At 40.9% G+C, this 19,151-nt stretch overlaps 2 protein-coding genes and 1 non-coding gene across 3 annotated transcripts; all 3 read left to right on the plus strand.

Moving 5' to 3' along the window:
• Nucleotides 1-515: 515 nt before the first annotated feature.
• Nucleotides 516-3,365, plus strand: MOS (MOS proto-oncogene, serine/threonine kinase). Its single transcript, XM_028735816.2, has one exon. It carries the CDS (start codon nt 2,189-2,191, stop codon nt 3,206-3,208), a length of 1,020 nt encoding a protein of 339 aa, XP_028591649.2. The 5' UTR covers nt 516-2,188; the 3' UTR covers nt 3,209-3,365.
• Nucleotides 3,366-11,696: 8,331 nt separating this feature from the next.
• On the plus strand, nt 11,697-15,808 carry RPS20 (ribosomal protein S20). The gene is made up of 4 exons (XM_028736927.2): nt 11,697-11,849; nt 13,241-13,340; nt 14,581-14,654; nt 15,584-15,808. Exons 1-4 carry the CDS (start codon nt 11,847-11,849, stop codon nt 15,764-15,766), a joined length of 360 nt encoding a protein of 119 aa, XP_028592760.1. The 5' UTR covers nt 11,697-11,846; the 3' UTR covers nt 15,767-15,808.
• LOC114590304 (small nucleolar RNA U54) lies at nt 14,434-14,497 on the plus strand. The gene has a single exon (XR_003707770.1). It is a non-coding gene; the product is annotated as a small nucleolar RNA U54 (small nucleolar RNA).
• Nucleotides 15,809-19,151: the final 3,343 nt, after the last annotated feature.

Raw genomic sequence — 19,151 nt, forward strand, 5'->3', positions numbered from 1 at the left:
ACTTTCAGTGAAGCAGCTTAAGAAAAAGAATTTTTTTAAGATGGGGGGGTTGAAAAATGAGGGCTCCTTGTAGGAATGAATCTTAACAAGTTCATAGTAATACTATGGCAAGTTTAAAAAGCTAATTTAAGAAGACTCTAGGGCAAATGACTTAATCTAATCCTGAATACACTTACAAACATAAGATCAGCCCTACTGGATCATGCTGAAGACCCACAATGGGAGACAACTAGAGCGCAGGTGGTGGAAAACTCACTCCAAAGCTGACTGAATGCTTATTCAGTCACAGAATGCTACCTGTAAAGCAGCAGTGAAGGCGACAAAAGAGAATTACTGTATTTTTCGCTCTATAAGACGTACCAGACCACAAGACACACCTAGTTTTTGGAGGAGGAAAACAAGAAAAAAAAAAGATTCTGAATCTCAGAAGCCAGAACAGCAAGAGGGATCGCTGCGCAGTGAAAGCAGCAATCCCTCTTGCTGTTCTGGCTTCTGTGATAGCTGCACAGCCTGCATTCGCTCCATAACACACACACACATTTCCCCTTACTTTTTAGGAGAGAAAAAGTGAGTCTTATAGAGCAAAAAATATGGTACTTTGCCGCCTCTATTGCATCCTCAAAGAGCTGTCTGGCAGAGTTGTTTTGGATAGTCCAAAGACTGATCATTACCAGAAGTGGTAGACGGACCTCTGGAGCACTCAGCAGCATGCTGTGATCAGTTTTCACAGCACTTTGAGGATAAAGTAACTCAGCTCCATAGTGCCTTGGGTGTCACCGTCATTGCAGTTCCACCTGATACAATTCCTTCCCATGCTCTGCGGGATCAGTTTCAATTTACATGGCCCAATGATTTGGACAAGACTCTTACAAAGATGTGCTTCTTGCTCTCATGAACCATGTGCACAACCAGGCTGTGGTGAGTGCATCTTTATGTGATGGAATGATGCCTGCTTCTCTTAAACAAGTGGCAGTGTGTTCACTCCTGAAGAAGCCCATTCCAGTTCCTATAATTTATAACAACCACCCAGTTGCAATCACAGTTGTACCTCGGGTTACAGACGCTTCAGGTTACAGACTCCGCTAACCCAGAAATAGTACCTCGGGTTAAGAACTTTGCTTCAGGATGAGAACAGAAATCGTGCTCCAGCGGCGCAGCAGCAGCGGGAAGCCCCATTAGCTAAAGTGGTGCTTCAGGTTAAGAACAGTTTCAGGTTAAGAACGGACCTCCGGAACAAATTAAGTACGTAACCAGAGGGACCACTGTACCCCTTTTGGGGACAAGGTGGTGGAGAAAGTAATGGCTGAGCAGTTGCAGAAGTTCCTGGGGGATACAAATTATTTAGACCCACCTCAATCTGGTTTCAGGCACAATTTTGGGACTGAATCAACCTTGATTGCTACTGGGTACCAGTTGCTGGAAACCACAGGTGAGCAGAGTGCTATTGCACTCATTTCTGGCTTGCAGGCATCTGGCTGGCCACTGCGAGAACAGGATGCTAGATTAGATGGGCCATTAGCTGATTCAGCAGGCTCTTAGGTTTTTATGCTCAGAGCCATATAGCTTCGCAAGGTTGCAACTTTTCTCTGAGAAAGCCCTTCTGTCTTGAATGTGCTGAACAATGGGCAGAAATTTAAGTTATGACTCTTCCTAGCATCAAGAGTACAGTGCCTATTGAATTTCTACCTGTCATTCAGTTGTTAAACTCCACTAGAAGTTGCTCTATTTAGCTACAGCCTTCAAATGCAATACACAGGACCAGAACAGCATTAGAACCTGACATAAGATCCAAATTAAATATTTCTAGCAAGTGTACTTAGGAATAAGCCTTTCATGATTTCCATGAATGGAAGGCTTGTCACTAAAATCACTTAGTAGGAATAATTTGTACTGAACTCAGTGAGACTTACTGCTAAGTAAACATGTTTAGGATGTTTAGCATTGTGCTGTAAGTATGTTTAGGATTAGGACTGCAATATCAATTCCCTTTACAGGCTAAAGTTACTAGAGTAATTATTAAAATTGGAATCATCTGAAGCTGATTGGAGTTTGTCATGTGAGATTAAATGCAGCTATTTATGAGAAGGAAACATGAACTTGGAGGCAAAAGGAGAACAAAGTCAAGAAAACCTACTTAATCCTTTCTCTTGGAAGAAACTGTGTTGCCTAACCTTCTTTTGAAATAATTATGCCATCCCCTCTTCCACATAGTCGTCTTCTCCATCTGGAATTTTCTCCATCTGTGGAAACACGACCCTGTAGTAGTCCCTTGGTGTTTCCTGCCAAACGTGAAAAGTTGGGGGAAGGTCCGTTGCCTAGGGCTCGTCGGCTACCCTCTCGTGTAGCTTGGTGTTCTATAGACTGGGATCAGTTGTGCCTGCTGCACCCCCTAGGCTCTGGTGGCTTTGGTTCTGTCTACAAGGCTACGTACCATGGAGCTACAGTGGCTGTAAAGCAGGTAAACAAATGCAGCAAGAACCGTTTGGCATCACGGCAGAGCTTCTGGGCAGAACTAAATGCAGCACGCCTTGATCACAAAAATGTGGTGCGTATAGTAGCTGCTAGCACATGTGCCCCTGGCAATCAGGATAGTTTGGGCACCATAATAATGGAGTATGTAGGAAATAGGACTCTGGACCATGTTATCTATGGGACTGGCTGTATAACAGCTAAAAAGAAAGATGATCAGCTGAGTATAGCTCAGTGTCTGGGCTACTCCTGTGACATTATGGCAGGCTTAGTGTTTCTCCATTCACATTTGATTGTGCATCTGGATTTGAAACCTGCCAACATATTCATCACTGAACACAATGTTTGCAAGATTGGAGACTTTGGATGTTCCCAAAAGCTACAGAATGCTGCATCTGACCCACAACTTTGTCAACAAGGGGGAACATACACCCACCGTGCTCCTGAACTCCTTAAAGGTGAGCGAGTCAACCCCAAGGCAGACATCTACTCTTTTGCCATCACCCTCTGGCAAATGGTTACACAGCAAGAGCCTTATTCGGGTGAGCGCCAGTATGTACTCTACTCTGTTGTAGCTTATAACCTGCGCCCTTCTCTGACTGCAGCTGTGTTTAGAGAATCAACCACTGGCCAAAGGCTTGAAAATATAATTGGAAGCTGTTGGAGAGCTGATGTAGCAGAGCGTCCTAGTGCAGAACTTCTCCTTCACAATCTTCAGTCCCTGTCTCTAATAGTATAAAAGACCTTGTCTTGTCCCTCTTCATTTTTATTGTTGATCATCTCTTGCTAAGTTTGTGTATCTTATTGCTCTGATTCTTCTCTGCATGCAAAAGAAGTTTAAAAATATATATGTTGCTGGTGGTCAATTTTCTATAAATAAAGTTCATTACAGGAAATGAGTAGTAGGTTTGATGGTGTTCAGAGAATGCTATTAGCTGTATTTGACAGTGCTCAGAGACTGCTATTAGCTGTATTCAGTTTATTATTTTGTCCTAAGCATCTGCATAGGTTAAATATGCTCAAGATCTGAGACTTGGTTGCTATCCTAGGCACACTTTGGTGGGAATTGGGTCCATTGAAGATAATGGAGCTTCCTAATAGGAATGCATACCAAGAAAAATGTAACAATTATCATACTCCCAGTGTCATATATCAAACTAGTATTGTACAAAGGGCGGGGGGGTAACAGTGTGATTGTTATTTTATTCTCTTTGAAAATGGTGATATATCTGTGTGGATTGAGCTACAAATAAGTTATATAATTTATTTCCTTGTTTTAAATATTTGCTAAGCCACAGTGACATGATTTCAATGGTCAAAATAGGCTCACAAACAAGGTATCAGTATGTGTAACATATCCATGCATTTTTGGGGGAACTGATAAGAATGATGAATAATAGATTGGCTCGCTATTTTGTCTCCAGTTAAACCATCCAGCTGTCCATTACCAGGTGGTACAGTTTATGAAGATACTTTCTTAACTATACCTAGATAGCAAAAGGCTTGACAAAACAGAGACCAATCCTTGATGGGCAAATACAACTGCAGTTCACAAGCAGTCATTTAAAGGTCATAAATGTAAGAGTTAAGTTTAACTATCTAGTGATTGCTTTTAAAGTGTGTCCAGACACAATAGAGAACAGGACCCTGCACCTTTAATAGTAGTGTAGAAGTCAGAATTTCAGCAGGTGTAGCTTGTCCTGAATCTAGCCACCCTAGAATGAATACTCAAGCATTATTCTCCCAGATTAGTATTGTTTGGAAAGGAAAAAGAATGATCTTGAATTGTTTCCATGTTTTGTGCCCCTATGTGAATTACAAGCATTCTGAAGATGATAAAACCTTATTTGCGGTCTTGGGGAAACCAAGAACAACACAAAATAGTTAACTTCTAACAATGGTACTGCAAAAAGATTTGTATACATATTCATAACAATGTACTTTTAATATGTGGTGTGTGAGTTATGCTGCAAACCATCACCTGATCTTTGGGTGAAGCGTGGTATATTTAATAATAAAATAATAATAATAATAATAATAATAATAATAATAATAATAATAATAATAATTTATACCCCGCCCATCTGGCTGGGCTTCCACAGCCACTCTGGGCGGCTTCCAACAAAATATTAAATTCCAGTAATGCATGAAACATTAAAAGCTTCCCTAAACAGGGCTGCTTTCAGATGCCCCATTGATAATGAAGCAGGAGACTGGAGGACTGCAATAGTTTTCTAACTAAATCTAAAGATATGGTGAAATCCTTGCTATTTTATTGCAACACCCTCTCAGATGACCTTTGAATTATGGATAATGATTTGTTTAATTTTACTTCCATGCAAATGTCAATGTTCCCATTTTGGTTGATGCAAGTCTTCTGCTACCTTGTTCTTAAATGTTTGTGTTTAACATTTAAGCCTTGCTCTCATATCCACATTTTCTTTATAACACACACACACACACACACACACACACACACACACCCCTTCAATTTTCTTTTATGTTAAGAAGTGCAAGTTGAAGTTTATTATAAATCAAAGCTACTTCTGAAAACAGTTTCCCTACCATCCCAATACTCTGGTCACAGTTCAGGGAGCTCTTTTAGGTCATGTATGCACTATGGACTTTGGCTTATGGTGATGGTGGGGACGTCCTCTTCTCCTCCCCTCAAGTATTGCAAACTGCTTCAAACAGTCATTCAAACTTCCAAGAGACTTACCCTGTGCTACAATATGCTGCTGTTTGTGGGGGGTAAATCATATTGATTTCTGTATTATGACTATGGCGGTATTTGTTGATATGAATAGACTGTGGCTTAAGTTACATAAGCTTATAGGATAGGCTGTTTTAGGAACACAGCTGGGAGCAAATGCAATTCCCGTTCTCACAATAAGAAAATCTTGTTTCCAGCAGAATCAAGTTTTGCCAAGTTAGTCTGTTTTGATTAAGATATAAGGAAGTTTAAAATAGCACTCTCAATTGTATCTATTTAAACAATAATCCAAAATAAGCAGAGTATTTTTAAAAACACAGAACAGCTGCTGATGCTTCCTGACTTCGTGCCTAGAACTCTCTAGCTTTCTTGTTTGGCTGACAGAACGACACTCTGTTATGACATCTAAAACTTCATATATATATATATATATATATATATATGCTTTCGTAGATTTTCACGGGTACAGGAATGCAGGTTTTGGTGTCCTCGGGTATCTTCCCGTGTAAAAGTTGGGGTGTCTAGGCGACGTTTCGACGAGGTCTCACTCGTCATCTTCAGGCTGGATGAAATACCCTGCAAAGTCTGCCCAGCCACGTACATTGGACAAACAAACAGACGAATAAATGCACGTATCGCAGAACACAAGAATGCCGTCAAAAAAGAAGAAAAAACTTCCTCTCTCTTCCAACACATGAAAGAAACAGGACACGAAATTAATTTTGCAGATTCCAAATTGCTCTCTAACATGGAACATCACCACAAGAGAATAATCATGGAAGCCATCGAGATAGAGAAACACCCTCACAACATGAACAAGCGTGACGACACATCCCGCTTGCCAGACATCTGGAAATTAGCCCTCCCCACAAAAACTGACACCAGATCCAGAGGCACACAGAACGCCATCACCAATCAACCACACCAGACCCAAACCCAGACCCTCTCCACAGATAAATTACAGACACCATCCAGTAGCCAAACCATGGTGGCACCTCCGGATGCTGCACCCCCCTGCAATCCCTACACAGATCTGGCTGGCACAGGCCACAAAACCACAGCTCGCCCCTATACACGAAGCCAAGCCAGAGCACAACTAAATGTAGTACACCCATCTTCTCAGAAAAACTCTTCACAAAGTTCAAGAGGTCAAGACACAAAGGCTTTAGCAACTAATCCACACCTAATGACCCACCTAAGTGGTACTCAGGATATCACTCAAGAAATCACTCAAGATATCCCTCAAGCAATTAAGGAACAAAAGAAGAAAAGGCACACCAGCCTGGGAACTTCCTCTCTGCCCAGAACATAGGAGGCCACACCTCCTCAACAGTATTTATAGGAACTCAAACACTGAGATCCTGCTCTGTTCCAGTAACAAGAAGCCAAAAGCACCAGCCTGAAGATGACGAGTGAGACCTCGTCGAAACGTCGCCTAGACACCCCAACTTTTACACGGGAAGATACCCGAGGACACCAAAACCTGCATTCCTGTACCCGTGAAAATCTACGAAAGCATATATATATATATATATATATATATATATGGCAAAGTCTGAGGCATCTATAACTTGACAACTGGATATGTGTCATACACTACAAATATACAGAAGTGATGTTTTTAATATAGTATAACTGAATGCCCACCACTGTGTTCACCACTGTGAAAGTGAACATTATTGGGATCAAACCTGCTTGTATTTGTACAGAAGAAATAGCATGTGGTCCAGAAATACTCTTTTACTTGGATATGGCTACAGTTGCAGAAGTAAGAAGTTCTATCTCCCACATTAACATGTTTCCTTCAGGTTCACTCATTATAACCTATGTATGTGCACAAAAACATGGGCTTGAGAATTTCTCTATGCAGCTGTGTTGCCACTGTGAAACTAGTCTCCAAAATTGTAAAACACAGTATCTTGCTAGTAGACCCCAGAAACAGCTTTTCCAGAATAGTGTCTATCAATTAAAATAAAACAAAAATTCCAGAAGGTATCAAAACACAAGGATTCATAGCTGTTATTAGATGAAATTTCCCTCTCATATGCAGATTGCTGCCTTGAGACTTTAAATGAGCGCTAATTAGGAGATCGAGCTACCTGTCCACACAAACTCACTTTTAAGAACTAAGACTGCAATAGGGATGCGGGAGAAATTTTATTCTCTCCACATTTTGGGATGAGCCAAATTATTTTACCATGTCCCCTGCAGCAATGTGCAAATCAGGACATACGGTAGGTATGTGGATTAGTCTCCACAATTTGTGAACCAATATGTGTATCAATACAATACTAATTATTAGTTCATTTATGAACTGCTTCCTGTGAAGTATTTCAAAGCAGTTTCACAATACATAGCCATTTAGAAGGCTTGTTGAAAGAGGAAATGATTTTTTGCTGAAAAGACGAGATATGGCACCTGTCTAACGGGCAGGTGCTGGCACACTAGAGGGCCCATTGTAGTATCATGCAGACAGACTTCCTGGTAATATGGTATCTGCAAAATGCCTTATGCTGCATAATCTAATTGTTGGTTAGGCATATAAGGGGTGATATTATATTTTAGGTATCCTTGTTCTAGCTAGCTTAGAGCAGCTAATAACTCCACTGTAGTCATGCAAGTAAAAAAAAAAAGTTTAATGCAGCTAGGGAACAAAGCATGTGGTCCCTTCATGGGGAATTGTCCAGAGAAAAAGATGGCTGCTTCCATAAGCAGTCCTCGGACCACTTTATAAATACATTACTTTTATTTTAGCAAAACCCCATGGATTTTTAAGAATGTATTCAAATGCATTATTGCACGTATGAGAAACCATCATGGAACAGAAATAGGCTGGGTAGTCCACACATTTGTTGTTGTTGTTTAGTCGTTTAGTCGTGTCCGACTCTTCGTGACCCCATGGACCAGAGCACGCCAGGCACCTCTGTCCTCCACTACCTCCCACAGTTTGGTCAAACTCATGCTGGTAACCTCGAAAACACTATCCAACCATCTCATCCTCTGTCGCCCCCTTCTCCTTGTGCCCTCCATCTTTCCCAGCATCAGTGTCTTCTCCAGGGAGTCTTCTCTTCTCATGAGGTGGCCAAAGTACTGGAGCCTCAACTTCACGATCTGTCCTTCCAGTGAGCACTCAGGGCTGATTTCCTTAAGAATGGATGCGTTTGATCTTCTTGCAGTCCATGGGACTCTCATACTTTAATGTATTCACAAAGAAGTAGCTTGTGTGTCAACATAAATGGGTTGCTATGTATCATATTTTTTTAACAATAATAGCTAACTTTCACATTAGATGCTCACATTAATATAAATGTATATATCAAAATCTGTTGTATATTTGCCTTTTGTCAACTCTCCTTCTATTGCATCTTAGACCCCTGGATTTAGTCCTAAACATCTGTGTTGGTGTGCAGTGTCCTATTACAGTTGGAGATGGGCTGATGTAACAGTTGGATGTATCTTATCTTACATACTTAGTTTTATGTTTCAGTTTTGTTTTGTTTTAAGAATGTAACCAAACTTTGATCTGAATTGAAGTTCACATGTTCAGTTAGTATACTTTATAAGAGATGCTAGAGGAAAGCTATACCTGGTTCCTAACAGAATCAATGTCAATAAAAAGTTATTCCTTTTTGCCATAATGTGAACTCCCTAGCATCTCTCTAGATGGGAAAAGATAGAAAATTCTTATCTACAATGGAGAAGAAGTGAATGGGTATATATAATAATCACCTTCTGTTGAGAAAGAAAGGATAAAAAATGAGTGCTGCATAACTCTAAACGCCGAGAAAATTAATGTGACAAAAGGTTTCACACATCGAGTGTTATTCTCAGTAAACAGATGGTTACAGTGTGGGGAATGGGGGGGGGGGCAAAAAGTTGTAGAATGGAAGAGATACGTAACATTTCCAAACAACAGTACAATACAATAGAAGTGCAATGATTATTTACAACAGCAGGAATCAATGTTATCATGTTAGCTTTGCTGAGTTGCTTTTTACACCTGTAGTGAGACAGAATGCCCTTTTCTTGTTTAAGACCTAAATCATGTTTGGGGAAATATTCCACCAACAGACTTTTATTTCACCTTTTTTGCCACCACATTAGAAATTTGTATGGGACGCCCATCTCAAATCTGCTGCAAAGCGTTACATCACTGAACTAGAATTTAACTCCAGCAATTTTCATTCTATTTATTTAGATTTTAAATTTAGGTCAAGGATCTATCTCCCACTGCCAGCATTGTTTTCCTAGCTTTGCTAGGCTAATGTATATTGCCAATGAGCTGCTGTGCATAAATAATTCTTTATAATTATTATACTAAGATCTTACTAAAAAGGAATTTTCTCAAGCTCAATATGGATGGCATCTTTTCTTCCACATGTCTTATTGCAAAACTACCACCAATGATATTTAATCTCCTTTGTCATCCATCAAATCTGTTTTGTATTCATATTAGCTTCAGCCACTTACCCAACCTTCTTAACAAAAATGTGAGTGTGGAAATGAAATAGGCTTATCCATTTCAATTTATCTGCAACCTTCGTCTTTTAAAATAAGGCAAAACCTTTTATATAAGAGATAAGAACAAATACCTGATAAAAATGGTTCCATTGCTGTTTTATCCTTCTAGATGGGTAAGAGTAGTAACATGATTACTGAAGCCCTGCTAATGGAAGCAAGGAATTAAATCCTATATTGCTGCGATGTAAGATATGCCTACAGTATTTTGCATTTGTATTCCTGAAGGCATTCTGACTTTTGTTCAAAATAATGACCAAATTGTTCCAAGGTGAGCTGTCACCTCCCCACACCCCAACAATCTCATTCCCATTTACCTGGGAGTAAACAGAGTTAGGATTGCACTGTTGGTTGGCTATATCATTGTACAAAGCAGAAGAGAGGGTTTTTGCTGTCCAACAGGTACAAAATTGTAGTAAAATGGTCATCTGACCATTTTGGAGAAATCATATTGGAGAACAACATGATTAGACAGTTGTATAGTCACCTACTACCGGTACTTTTATTTTTTTCTTGCTTTTTTTCTTGTTAGAACATGTGTTCATACTAGGATTTTATAGTATCTTATTAAAGGCATTCGGTTCATTATTATGTAAAATGTTCCATTAAGCCTGTTGCTTAAAAACAGGCTCACCATAAATGAACTTGGGTGAGGACTAAGGGGTTAATACATGTAAGGGTGAAGTTGTTCCAAATAAAGCATAACCTAATCCCAAAATGTGTCTGATTGTGAGGAAGAATAAAGTTAAAAGTTGGCAGATCTGTAACACAAGGAATACCGCAAAGATAAATTATTCTGCCCTAGTTGCATATGTTCAGAACATTGGTGTTCTTGGTTGTGTCCTGCCTTTGAACCATCCTGTTTAAAATGTAAATATTCATATACTGTTGCACCAGTCAATTATAAGACTGAAAAGTGATTCATTCTTTCCAATACTTCATAATAGGTCTCCCTAAGGACAAAAAGTTGAATACATCACTATCTATCCCATATTTGTCTTTGTCTGGAACTAGAAGTCAGTTTGCAGCAAGTGGGGAGTGATCCTATTTCTCCCCCCCTCCCAGCACCATTTTGCCACTGCAGATTGCCTCCCCATGCTTTGCACCCAAATGTGTATAGTTGCTCAGAAATGCCCTTGAGTTCAATGCAGATTACATCTAAGTAAGTGGAAGTCTTAAGACTGCAAGTCTAAGAATGCTGTGGGTTCCATCACTCTAAACAGATTGGTTGACCCAGAGTATCTTTGAAACAAAGCTTTGGTCTCTGAGCATTTGTGGGAGTAAAACCAGCGCTCAATGGAGTAATTCCACGCATGCTTGTTTGGGCGTTAAGCATCATCGGCTTCAGTGGGGCTTCCTTCCCCCTCACTCCAGCAACGTGGTTAACACAGGTGCCTTCCATCTCTACAATTACAGTATATTGATTCTATGAGCGGGGCTGATCGGAGTCAATCACTGCTGAAATGGAAGGCAGCCTGGAGCTAGAGATATAGATAAATAGTTTAAAAGGGGGCGAGGGAGGTTCCGGGGCCAAATTCTAACTTGACAGACGAGGCTTGGCATCCTGGATAAACTGCCCCAGAGAAGCAAAGGCTACAGCAGAAGACGCCTTTTGAGTACACTATATGTTTACCCTTCGATGGAGGGGGGCGGGAGTGTCTTATTCTGGATCAATCGGAAATTCCACATTTCAGAAGGAAGGTTTTAGAGTTTCCTTTTCTCCCTGCCGGAATAAAGGAGGAGATGACAGAAGGGAGATCCTACGCTTTCCCTCGGGGAAAAGGACTCGGCTACCGGCTAAGCCTAAAGCACATCGCACAGCCATGGCGGCTACCCCCCCCCCGGCCGATCCGCCGCCTTGAGGAACAACTTCCGCCCCTGCCCCGCTTCGCAAGCCCAGCCCTCGCCCTCGCCGCTTCTCCTCCCCATCCATCCACCCGAATCGGTTCCGGGGCGAAGTGGGGGGGGGGGAGAAAGGGGCGGGGCGTGTGTGCCTGGGCGAGCCTATAAAGCCCGCGCCGCCTCGCCACCCGCCCTCTTTGCGTCCGTGTCTCGGCGAGGCGTTTGTTTCCTGACTCACCGCTGTTCCCCGGGCCTCGCGCGCTTCGGCCAGGAATAAGTCGGTCAGGAAGGCTCCGCGGCGGCCATGGTGAGGGAGACTGGGCCTCAGGGGTCGCGCGGGAAAGAGCCGACGGGTTGCCATGGATGTGGGAGACGTTCGAATTTAACGGTTGCGCCTAAGGCCCCCTCCCCACCCCACCCCACCTTCTCGCGCGTGCGCTCTCACGAGCTGCTCCGAGGTCGTGGCTCTCCTCGGTTCTTCTTTCCTTTATGCCTCATTAAAAGCCCACCGTGGGTAGAGGCGGGCCCTCTTTCGGGGAGGGGGTTATTGGTTCGTTCTTGTTTTTATTACGTGTTTTTCTGTTTCCGTTTTGTAGTTTTTATGTTGTGCACCGCCCTGCGATCTTACGAAAAAGGGCGGTATACAACTTGGATAAATAATGGTAATAGGCGGGGATGATACGTTACCATTCCCGCGCCTCAAGAAAGATGGGGCTTCTGCTGTTAAGAGGCACGCGTAAGATCCCATTTTGATCTTCCTCGGTATCTTTACCAGATCAAGCTTTAATGCCGTTTTAGCTGCATCTCTCGGGAAGTAAACCCCGCGGAACAAAGTCGGATTTACGAGTAAATACTTATGCATAGATAGGATCGGGCTGCGCAAAATAGCGATTTGCGGCTGCTTGGTTATACCGAGGTTTATAACCAAGTAGGACGGCTGTGCCCACGTGCTACAGAGAAAAGGCCTCTTTCTTCGCTGTTGACACGCGGGGTGGAGAGATGTTTTCAAAGATTTGAACACTTTCGATTTCATTGTCCACTGGGGCTCTTGTTATATATGTTTTTGCTGCTGTTTTACTTTTTTTGTTTCTTACTACATGGAACATTTTGTTAAAAGAGCAGGACATGCATTGTGAAAATAAATAGCTCTTCATCTCAGTCACCAAACTTGCAGTTTTGTAGTCAGTGAATAAGGTTTGCTAGATCGCAATTTAAAATGCAAGGGACACATGGTGTATTGCATGGGTCTTTTAACAGAGCCCAAGTGGTCAGTAAAAGCTTTTTGTGCAGTCCTATATTGAGATGTCGGTTATGGGACGCCTTTCATGACAAATACTTGTACGCCTACAAAGTTACTCTTTACTGAGTATCCTGGGGATTTTGTTCTTTGGCACTGAAAGTGTAAATATACTTATTCCTATTCACAAAAGGCCAAGATACATCAATAATGCTTGAGTTTGAGTTGCTGTTGTAAAGGTGATACAGAAATTGCCTTCCCATGTGTGTTTACTGTTTGACGATGTGCAGAGTGCTAAATGCTTCATTTCTGCTTGGTACAGTAATGGTGGAGGGAAAGAGTCTAATATGTGCGGTAGATCTTATTTATGATTTTAAAGATTGATTTGAATTAGTTTTTGAGGTTGCAAAACTAGCATCAAACAAATGCCAGAACTTATCATTACAACCCATTTCTTTTAGGCATTTAAAGATACTGGGAAAGCACCTGTAGAACAGGAGGTAGCAATTCATCGAATCAGAATCACCTTGACAAGTCGCAATGTGAAGTCGCTTGAAAAAGGTAAGTAGCAAAATAGCTGATAGGATCTAACCCTGATAGATCAGTCCAGTGACCCATCTGGTTCAGCATCCTGGTCTCACATTGGAAACCCACAGGCAGGACCTGGGTGCATATTCAGAGGCATAGTTCAGCCATCGATAGCCTTATCTTCTTTGTCTAATCCTATTTCAGAGGCATCTAAATGGGTGGCCACCACCACCTCCTGTGGGAACAAATTCCATAGTCTTAACTATGCGCTGTATGAAGAAATACTTTCTCCTGCCTGTCCTGAATCTTCCACCATTCAGTTTCATTGAATGCCTGTGGATTCTAGTGTTATCAGAGCATGAAGAAAAGCTTTTCTATGCCATGCATGATTTTAAACACTTCTGTCATGTCACCTCATACTCTCCTTTCTTTGTAAACTAAAAAGCCATAGTTGCTGTAACCTTTCTTTGGGGAAATTTCTCCTCTCCTTGATCATATTGGTTGCCCTTTTCTGCACCTTTTCCTACTCTCCCATATCATTTCTAAGGTGAAGCGACCAAATCTGTCTTCAGTATTCCAAATGTGGTCACAGCATAGATTTGTATTTAAATTCTAAATGGCTGGCAGGAGTCTGTGCACTTTCCCACCCAATTTTCTGTTTTGGCAGTTTCATCCTGTACAGTTTGGTTCTTCTAAGCCCATTGATTTCATTGGGCCTTATGACATCGTATTGAGCTGTTAATGTTTAAAAATGGTGAGAACATACTTGATTAAATGACGATTTCAGTTGAAATTGGGGGATTAAGGACTCTTCTATAGACTCATTAGTTGTGGTCTGTTGAAGTTTGCTATCTTTGTTATTGAGGTAGAGTTGCATGTTTGTACCATCCGGTTTGCTTCCATATTTTAAGTGCAGGGGTGGGGATAAAGTCTATGTTGATTGAGGTAATTTTTATGTTGCATAAGTTAAAATGTTTGCAGTGGGCATGTCTATGAAATTTGAGAATGTTGCCCCTTAAGATACATAGAAAAGAGAGCAATGAAATTAGTTATCCTAAATTGTTGTCTCTTCTAGTCAGTTGTTGCATTGGCAATTTCACAGGAGGAAATTTTTATCTACATTTGTTGGCTATGAGGACAAAAGTGCACTGAACTACTTTGATTAATTTATACGCTATTCTGAGCCAACACTTGTAATTCTTTTTTATAGTGCTTTTTTTTTTTTTACTGATGAACACACAACTTTTTAAAAACTCATTTTTCATTTTTATAGTCTGTGCAGATCTGATCAGAGGTGCTAAGGAAAAGAACCTAAAAGTGAAAGGACCTGTCCGCATGCCCACCAAGGTACGTAACTGCATGCACGTTATTATCCTGAATGTTTTTAAGTTTAAATTCTTTCTTGGCATCACTTCTTCCTTTGCTTCATAGCTTTTACAGATGGAAGATCCTCTTAATAAGGCCTACCATTGCATCGTATTTTACTTGTTTTGTAGTGAATACATTGGTTAGGGATGGAGAAGGAGATAGAACTAGTATAGTAATGTGTGGTATAGTACTGAATAGATGTTTTTTAAAATAAGTTAGAGATGTATAAACATTAAAAGGTACATACAACTCCTTGCGCGCGCGCACCCCCCCCCCCAATGTTGTAAAGGTTTAAAACGCACCAAACAGGCTGCAACATAGTACCTGAACTGGGAACTGTCTGGTAAGCACCTCTGGTACCTGTCTTAAAGATGCTACGGTAGTGTGGTATAAATGAGTCTGTAGTTACTGGTAAGTCAACATAGCAATATGATGCTTGTAAACTCTTCAGTCCTTCATAATGAGGCTATTTGCTGAGGTAATGTCGATCAACTGCTCTGTTATCTACTTGATTTCCCCAGGGATGCAAGTTTCTGCAAAGCTCTATAGACATCTAACATAGCATTAAGCAAGTGTCACATCATGTTCATTCCTTGAGTTCAAGGAATATTTTGGTGTGACAGCAACTAATTTCTGAAATGCCTTGTCTATTGATATTAGGGAAGGTACTTGGTTGTATTGTTTTTTATGCTTGCAACCCCACCCCACCCCATTTTTCTCAAAAGGCAGGCCTTTAATATGTATATTTGTTTTTATAACTTGGTTTTATGTATATTTTGATAATTTTATTACACCTAATGTTTTAATGTCTGTTTATCTCTATTTTGAATGAATATTTTATGTAAATACCTCATTTTTTTAATTAATCTTGTTAAATATATAAAATAAACATTTTACTCACATTTTAGACTCTGCGAATCACCACAAGGAAAACACCATGTGGTGAAGGTTCCAAGACCTGGGATCGTTTCCAGATGCGCATTCACAAGCGTCTCATTGACTTGCACAGTCCTTCAGAGATTGTCAAGCAGATAACTTCTATCAGTATTGAGCCTGGAGTAGAAGTTGAGGTTACCATTGCTGATGCCTAAATGATTGTCATCTGCTTCAATAAAAGTTAATATCAACTTTTACTTTTTGTTGTGTGCTTTATGGCAGTGTTCCTGCTTTAATTATGATTAGTATCAAAAGCCTCTACTTGTCCACAATTAAAAAGCCTATAAAGTATGTAATTATCAGGTAGGTAAGAGGTCTCTGTTTAAACTGATTTTTAGAACTCATTCAACAAATGAAGCATACCAGTGTGAGTAGACTAGGTGGGGTTAAGGGAGGGGGTTATTGGTTTGTTCTTGTTTTTAGTATGTAATTATGTGCTAGGTTCCTCCTGTTGATTATGTATATAGTCAGCGTTAACTATGTAGCACTTGAACCCAAGTCTTGTATCACAAGAAGTTTGTTGGTATATCTGGCTAGTTTGGGAGTTGCATTCTTGCCTCCAGGAGCCAAATCTGTTGTTGTTTTGTCGTGTCTGACTCTTCGTGACCCCATGGACCAGAGCACGCCAGGCACTCCTGTCTTCCACTGCTTCCTGCAGTTTGGTCAAACTCAGGTTGGTACCTTCGAGAACACTGTCCAACCATCTCGTCCTCTGCCGTCCCCTTCTCCTTGTGCCCTCCATCTTTCCCAAATCTAGTGTTTGTTTATCGGACTTCATTACATGTGACAAGGAAGTGGAAATCAGTAACATTAACATGAAATTAAACATCCTTCAATACACAATGTCCACAGTTTGACATAGCACATTGGACGTAAAAAGTCACTGAAGTCTCTTTATTCAAAATATACAAGAATGCTAAATGGAATTTTAGGCCTGGACCACTGCTTGTAAGGAGTTACGATAAATCATGGCTATGTAGGAGGCTGAAAATTAGAGGGCTACGTTTAACTTAACGTTTGATTGAGAATGAGGGAGAAGGCATTTGCTAATGCCCTCTGCTGGAGAACAGCTGCAATTGTAAAAGCACAGTATTTTTGTGTGTATTTGTAAGTACTGTATAAGGTGAAACACCAATGCAAGGGTGTGCATTCAGTTTAGAAGTAGCATTTGTGTATTTTATCCAACAAGAGAAGTTCTAAAGAAGTTTTTTATTTTATACAAGAACCCTTCAGATGGCAGCAATGAAAGACTCAAATCCAGGTAAGTCAGCTAGCTACAATTAGGGTGATTTTTAACCTCCAGTAATCCACACTGGATACATACCTTGGTTAGCCTGCACTTAAGATGCAAAACATGCACCTAGTTTGTGGATAAAAGTTCAAAAGGCTATTTTGCTATCCCGAAGTATAACTTGTTTATTTAAAGGTGATCCTTTAGGGTTTCCCTCCACATTGGAATATATATTTTACTCTTGCTTATTTGTAAGAAGTTATGCGCCATTGGAAACACACAAAATGTAGCATTAAGCACTTCTGAAAAAAGTTATCAAGATAGTTTCCTGGTGGAAGCTACTGAAAAGCATCCTTTGTGGTTCTTTTAAAACTTGGGCATCTGTGTGTATACATTAAGCACTCTTATGAATGGTCCTGCAGCTCCTGGACAGGTCAAGAATTTTTGCATGTAGATGGGTTAAGTATTATGGATGGGGAATTGTTTTTTTTCCAGGAAAGCTTGTTGGAAGTTAGTCTACAGCTAATGGTGAGAGCTGAATCCTAAAGAGTTTGCAGGATTGCACAATTGAGTTCTCTCTGCCATGCCATTCCTCAGACGTCTGCTTTCTGATCTGTTGCATCTCTGCAGGCGTCTGGTTCCTCAATTTTAAAACATTGAGATAGGGCTTTTCAGCATGGATTATGCTTTCTGTAGATACACATTCATTGGTTTCCAACAAAGGGATGTAGCTTTGAACCAAGATGAACTTTGAAATCCCTATAGTTCATGGTTGATAGGGAAATAGTAATGTCAAGATTATCTGCATCACCTGCCCTCTGCAAGTCAAACGGATAAAAACTGTAACTCATAGTTCTATATCTAGGCAGCTGGATAGCTCAGTTGGTTAAGAGCATGGTGGTAACGCCAAACCCCGGTAAGGGAAAGCTGCATATTCCTGCATTGCAGGTGTTGGACTAGATAATCCTCAATTCTATGATTCTATTCTGATTCCCAGTGAATATTTGAAGTACAAAGACCTGTTTCACTATTACCGTACTTTCTATTCAAAGAGTGGGTGGGTGGGGTACAGATTGAAGCCCTGAGAGGCAATATTGAAGGCCAGGACAAAAGTTTCCCAGTAGTAAATGGGGATGTGTGCTTCTAATGCCTGTTCAAGGTTGTTGGGGTTCCTGTGGGCATATAATCTGCTTGGCATATGGGAGTGCCTTGCATAACTTTAAATGGGCAAAAAATCTGTGGCCTTCCAGATGTTGCTGGACTGCAACTACCCTTATTGCTTACTATTGGAAATGCTAGTTGGGGCTTAGCTGATGGCAGACCTATAGCATCTGAAGGGCACATTGTACCTGATCTTGAGATATTTTGTAAATATAGTAGTAATAAGATTCTAGCAGACACAGCTGATGGGAACTGGAGTCCAATAACATCTAGACCAGAGTGGGTGGCAGCCCCATCACTTGATCAAAAATCCAATAGGCCTAATAAGGTTGCTGACTCCTGGCTCAAACACAGGTGCCAGAAAACTGAATACAACCATTATCAAGCTTACTGTCTGGCAGTGAGGATGGAGAGGAAACAGAATTTCACCACTGCATTCTTGAACTGTAGTCTGGTATGGACAGCCCAGGACATTTTCCTTCCTGAGTCAAAGGTCAAAAAGGTGTCTCCTCCGTTCCACATACAGCTGAACCTTAATTCATGACTGACATGATGGTGACCACTGGCTAGCTTAGAGGGTGCAGGGTAGCATGTAAACTGCTTTGAGGGTTTCCCCCCCCCCCCAGTCAAGTGGTATATAATTTTTTTAAAAAATTAAATAATAAATACAGTTCCATTCTTCAATGACTCACTATGGTTCCCCTGTCCTGAACCCCACCATCTGCCAACGGAGATTTGAGAAAGGTTGTTTTTATTTTTTATTAGTTTTTATTAAAGATTTTCTCAAGTTACAAAACAAACTGAGAAAGGTGGTTGAGAGCAAGCATGCTGCCTGCCACAGACTACACCGGAGTCTTCATGCTTCACATGTGTGTGTCACGCCAAGTCCTGAGTGAATCAGGGAGAGTGTTTCTCTCTTCATGTGAGGCTGGCATAGGTTTGCACAGACAGCTAGAGGTGTTCTGAAATGCCTTTGGAAAGTCAGTAAAGTGGGCATAAGTGGAAATGCTGAGCTGGATTCCTTAGATCTGGTGAGGGCAGGAGGAGTGGCAAAGCTGCTTTATTTGCTGCTGCCTCACCCTTCAAGCCAGCCTCCATCATCCTGGATGTGTACATCACATTTCCTTTTATATTATTATACAGTCTGC

This window comes from Podarcis muralis, chromosome 8 (genome assembly GCF_964188315.1).
Source record: "Podarcis muralis chromosome 8, rPodMur119.hap1.1, whole genome shotgun sequence".
NCBI lineage: Eukaryota > Metazoa > Chordata > Lepidosauria > Squamata > Lacertidae > Podarcis > Podarcis muralis.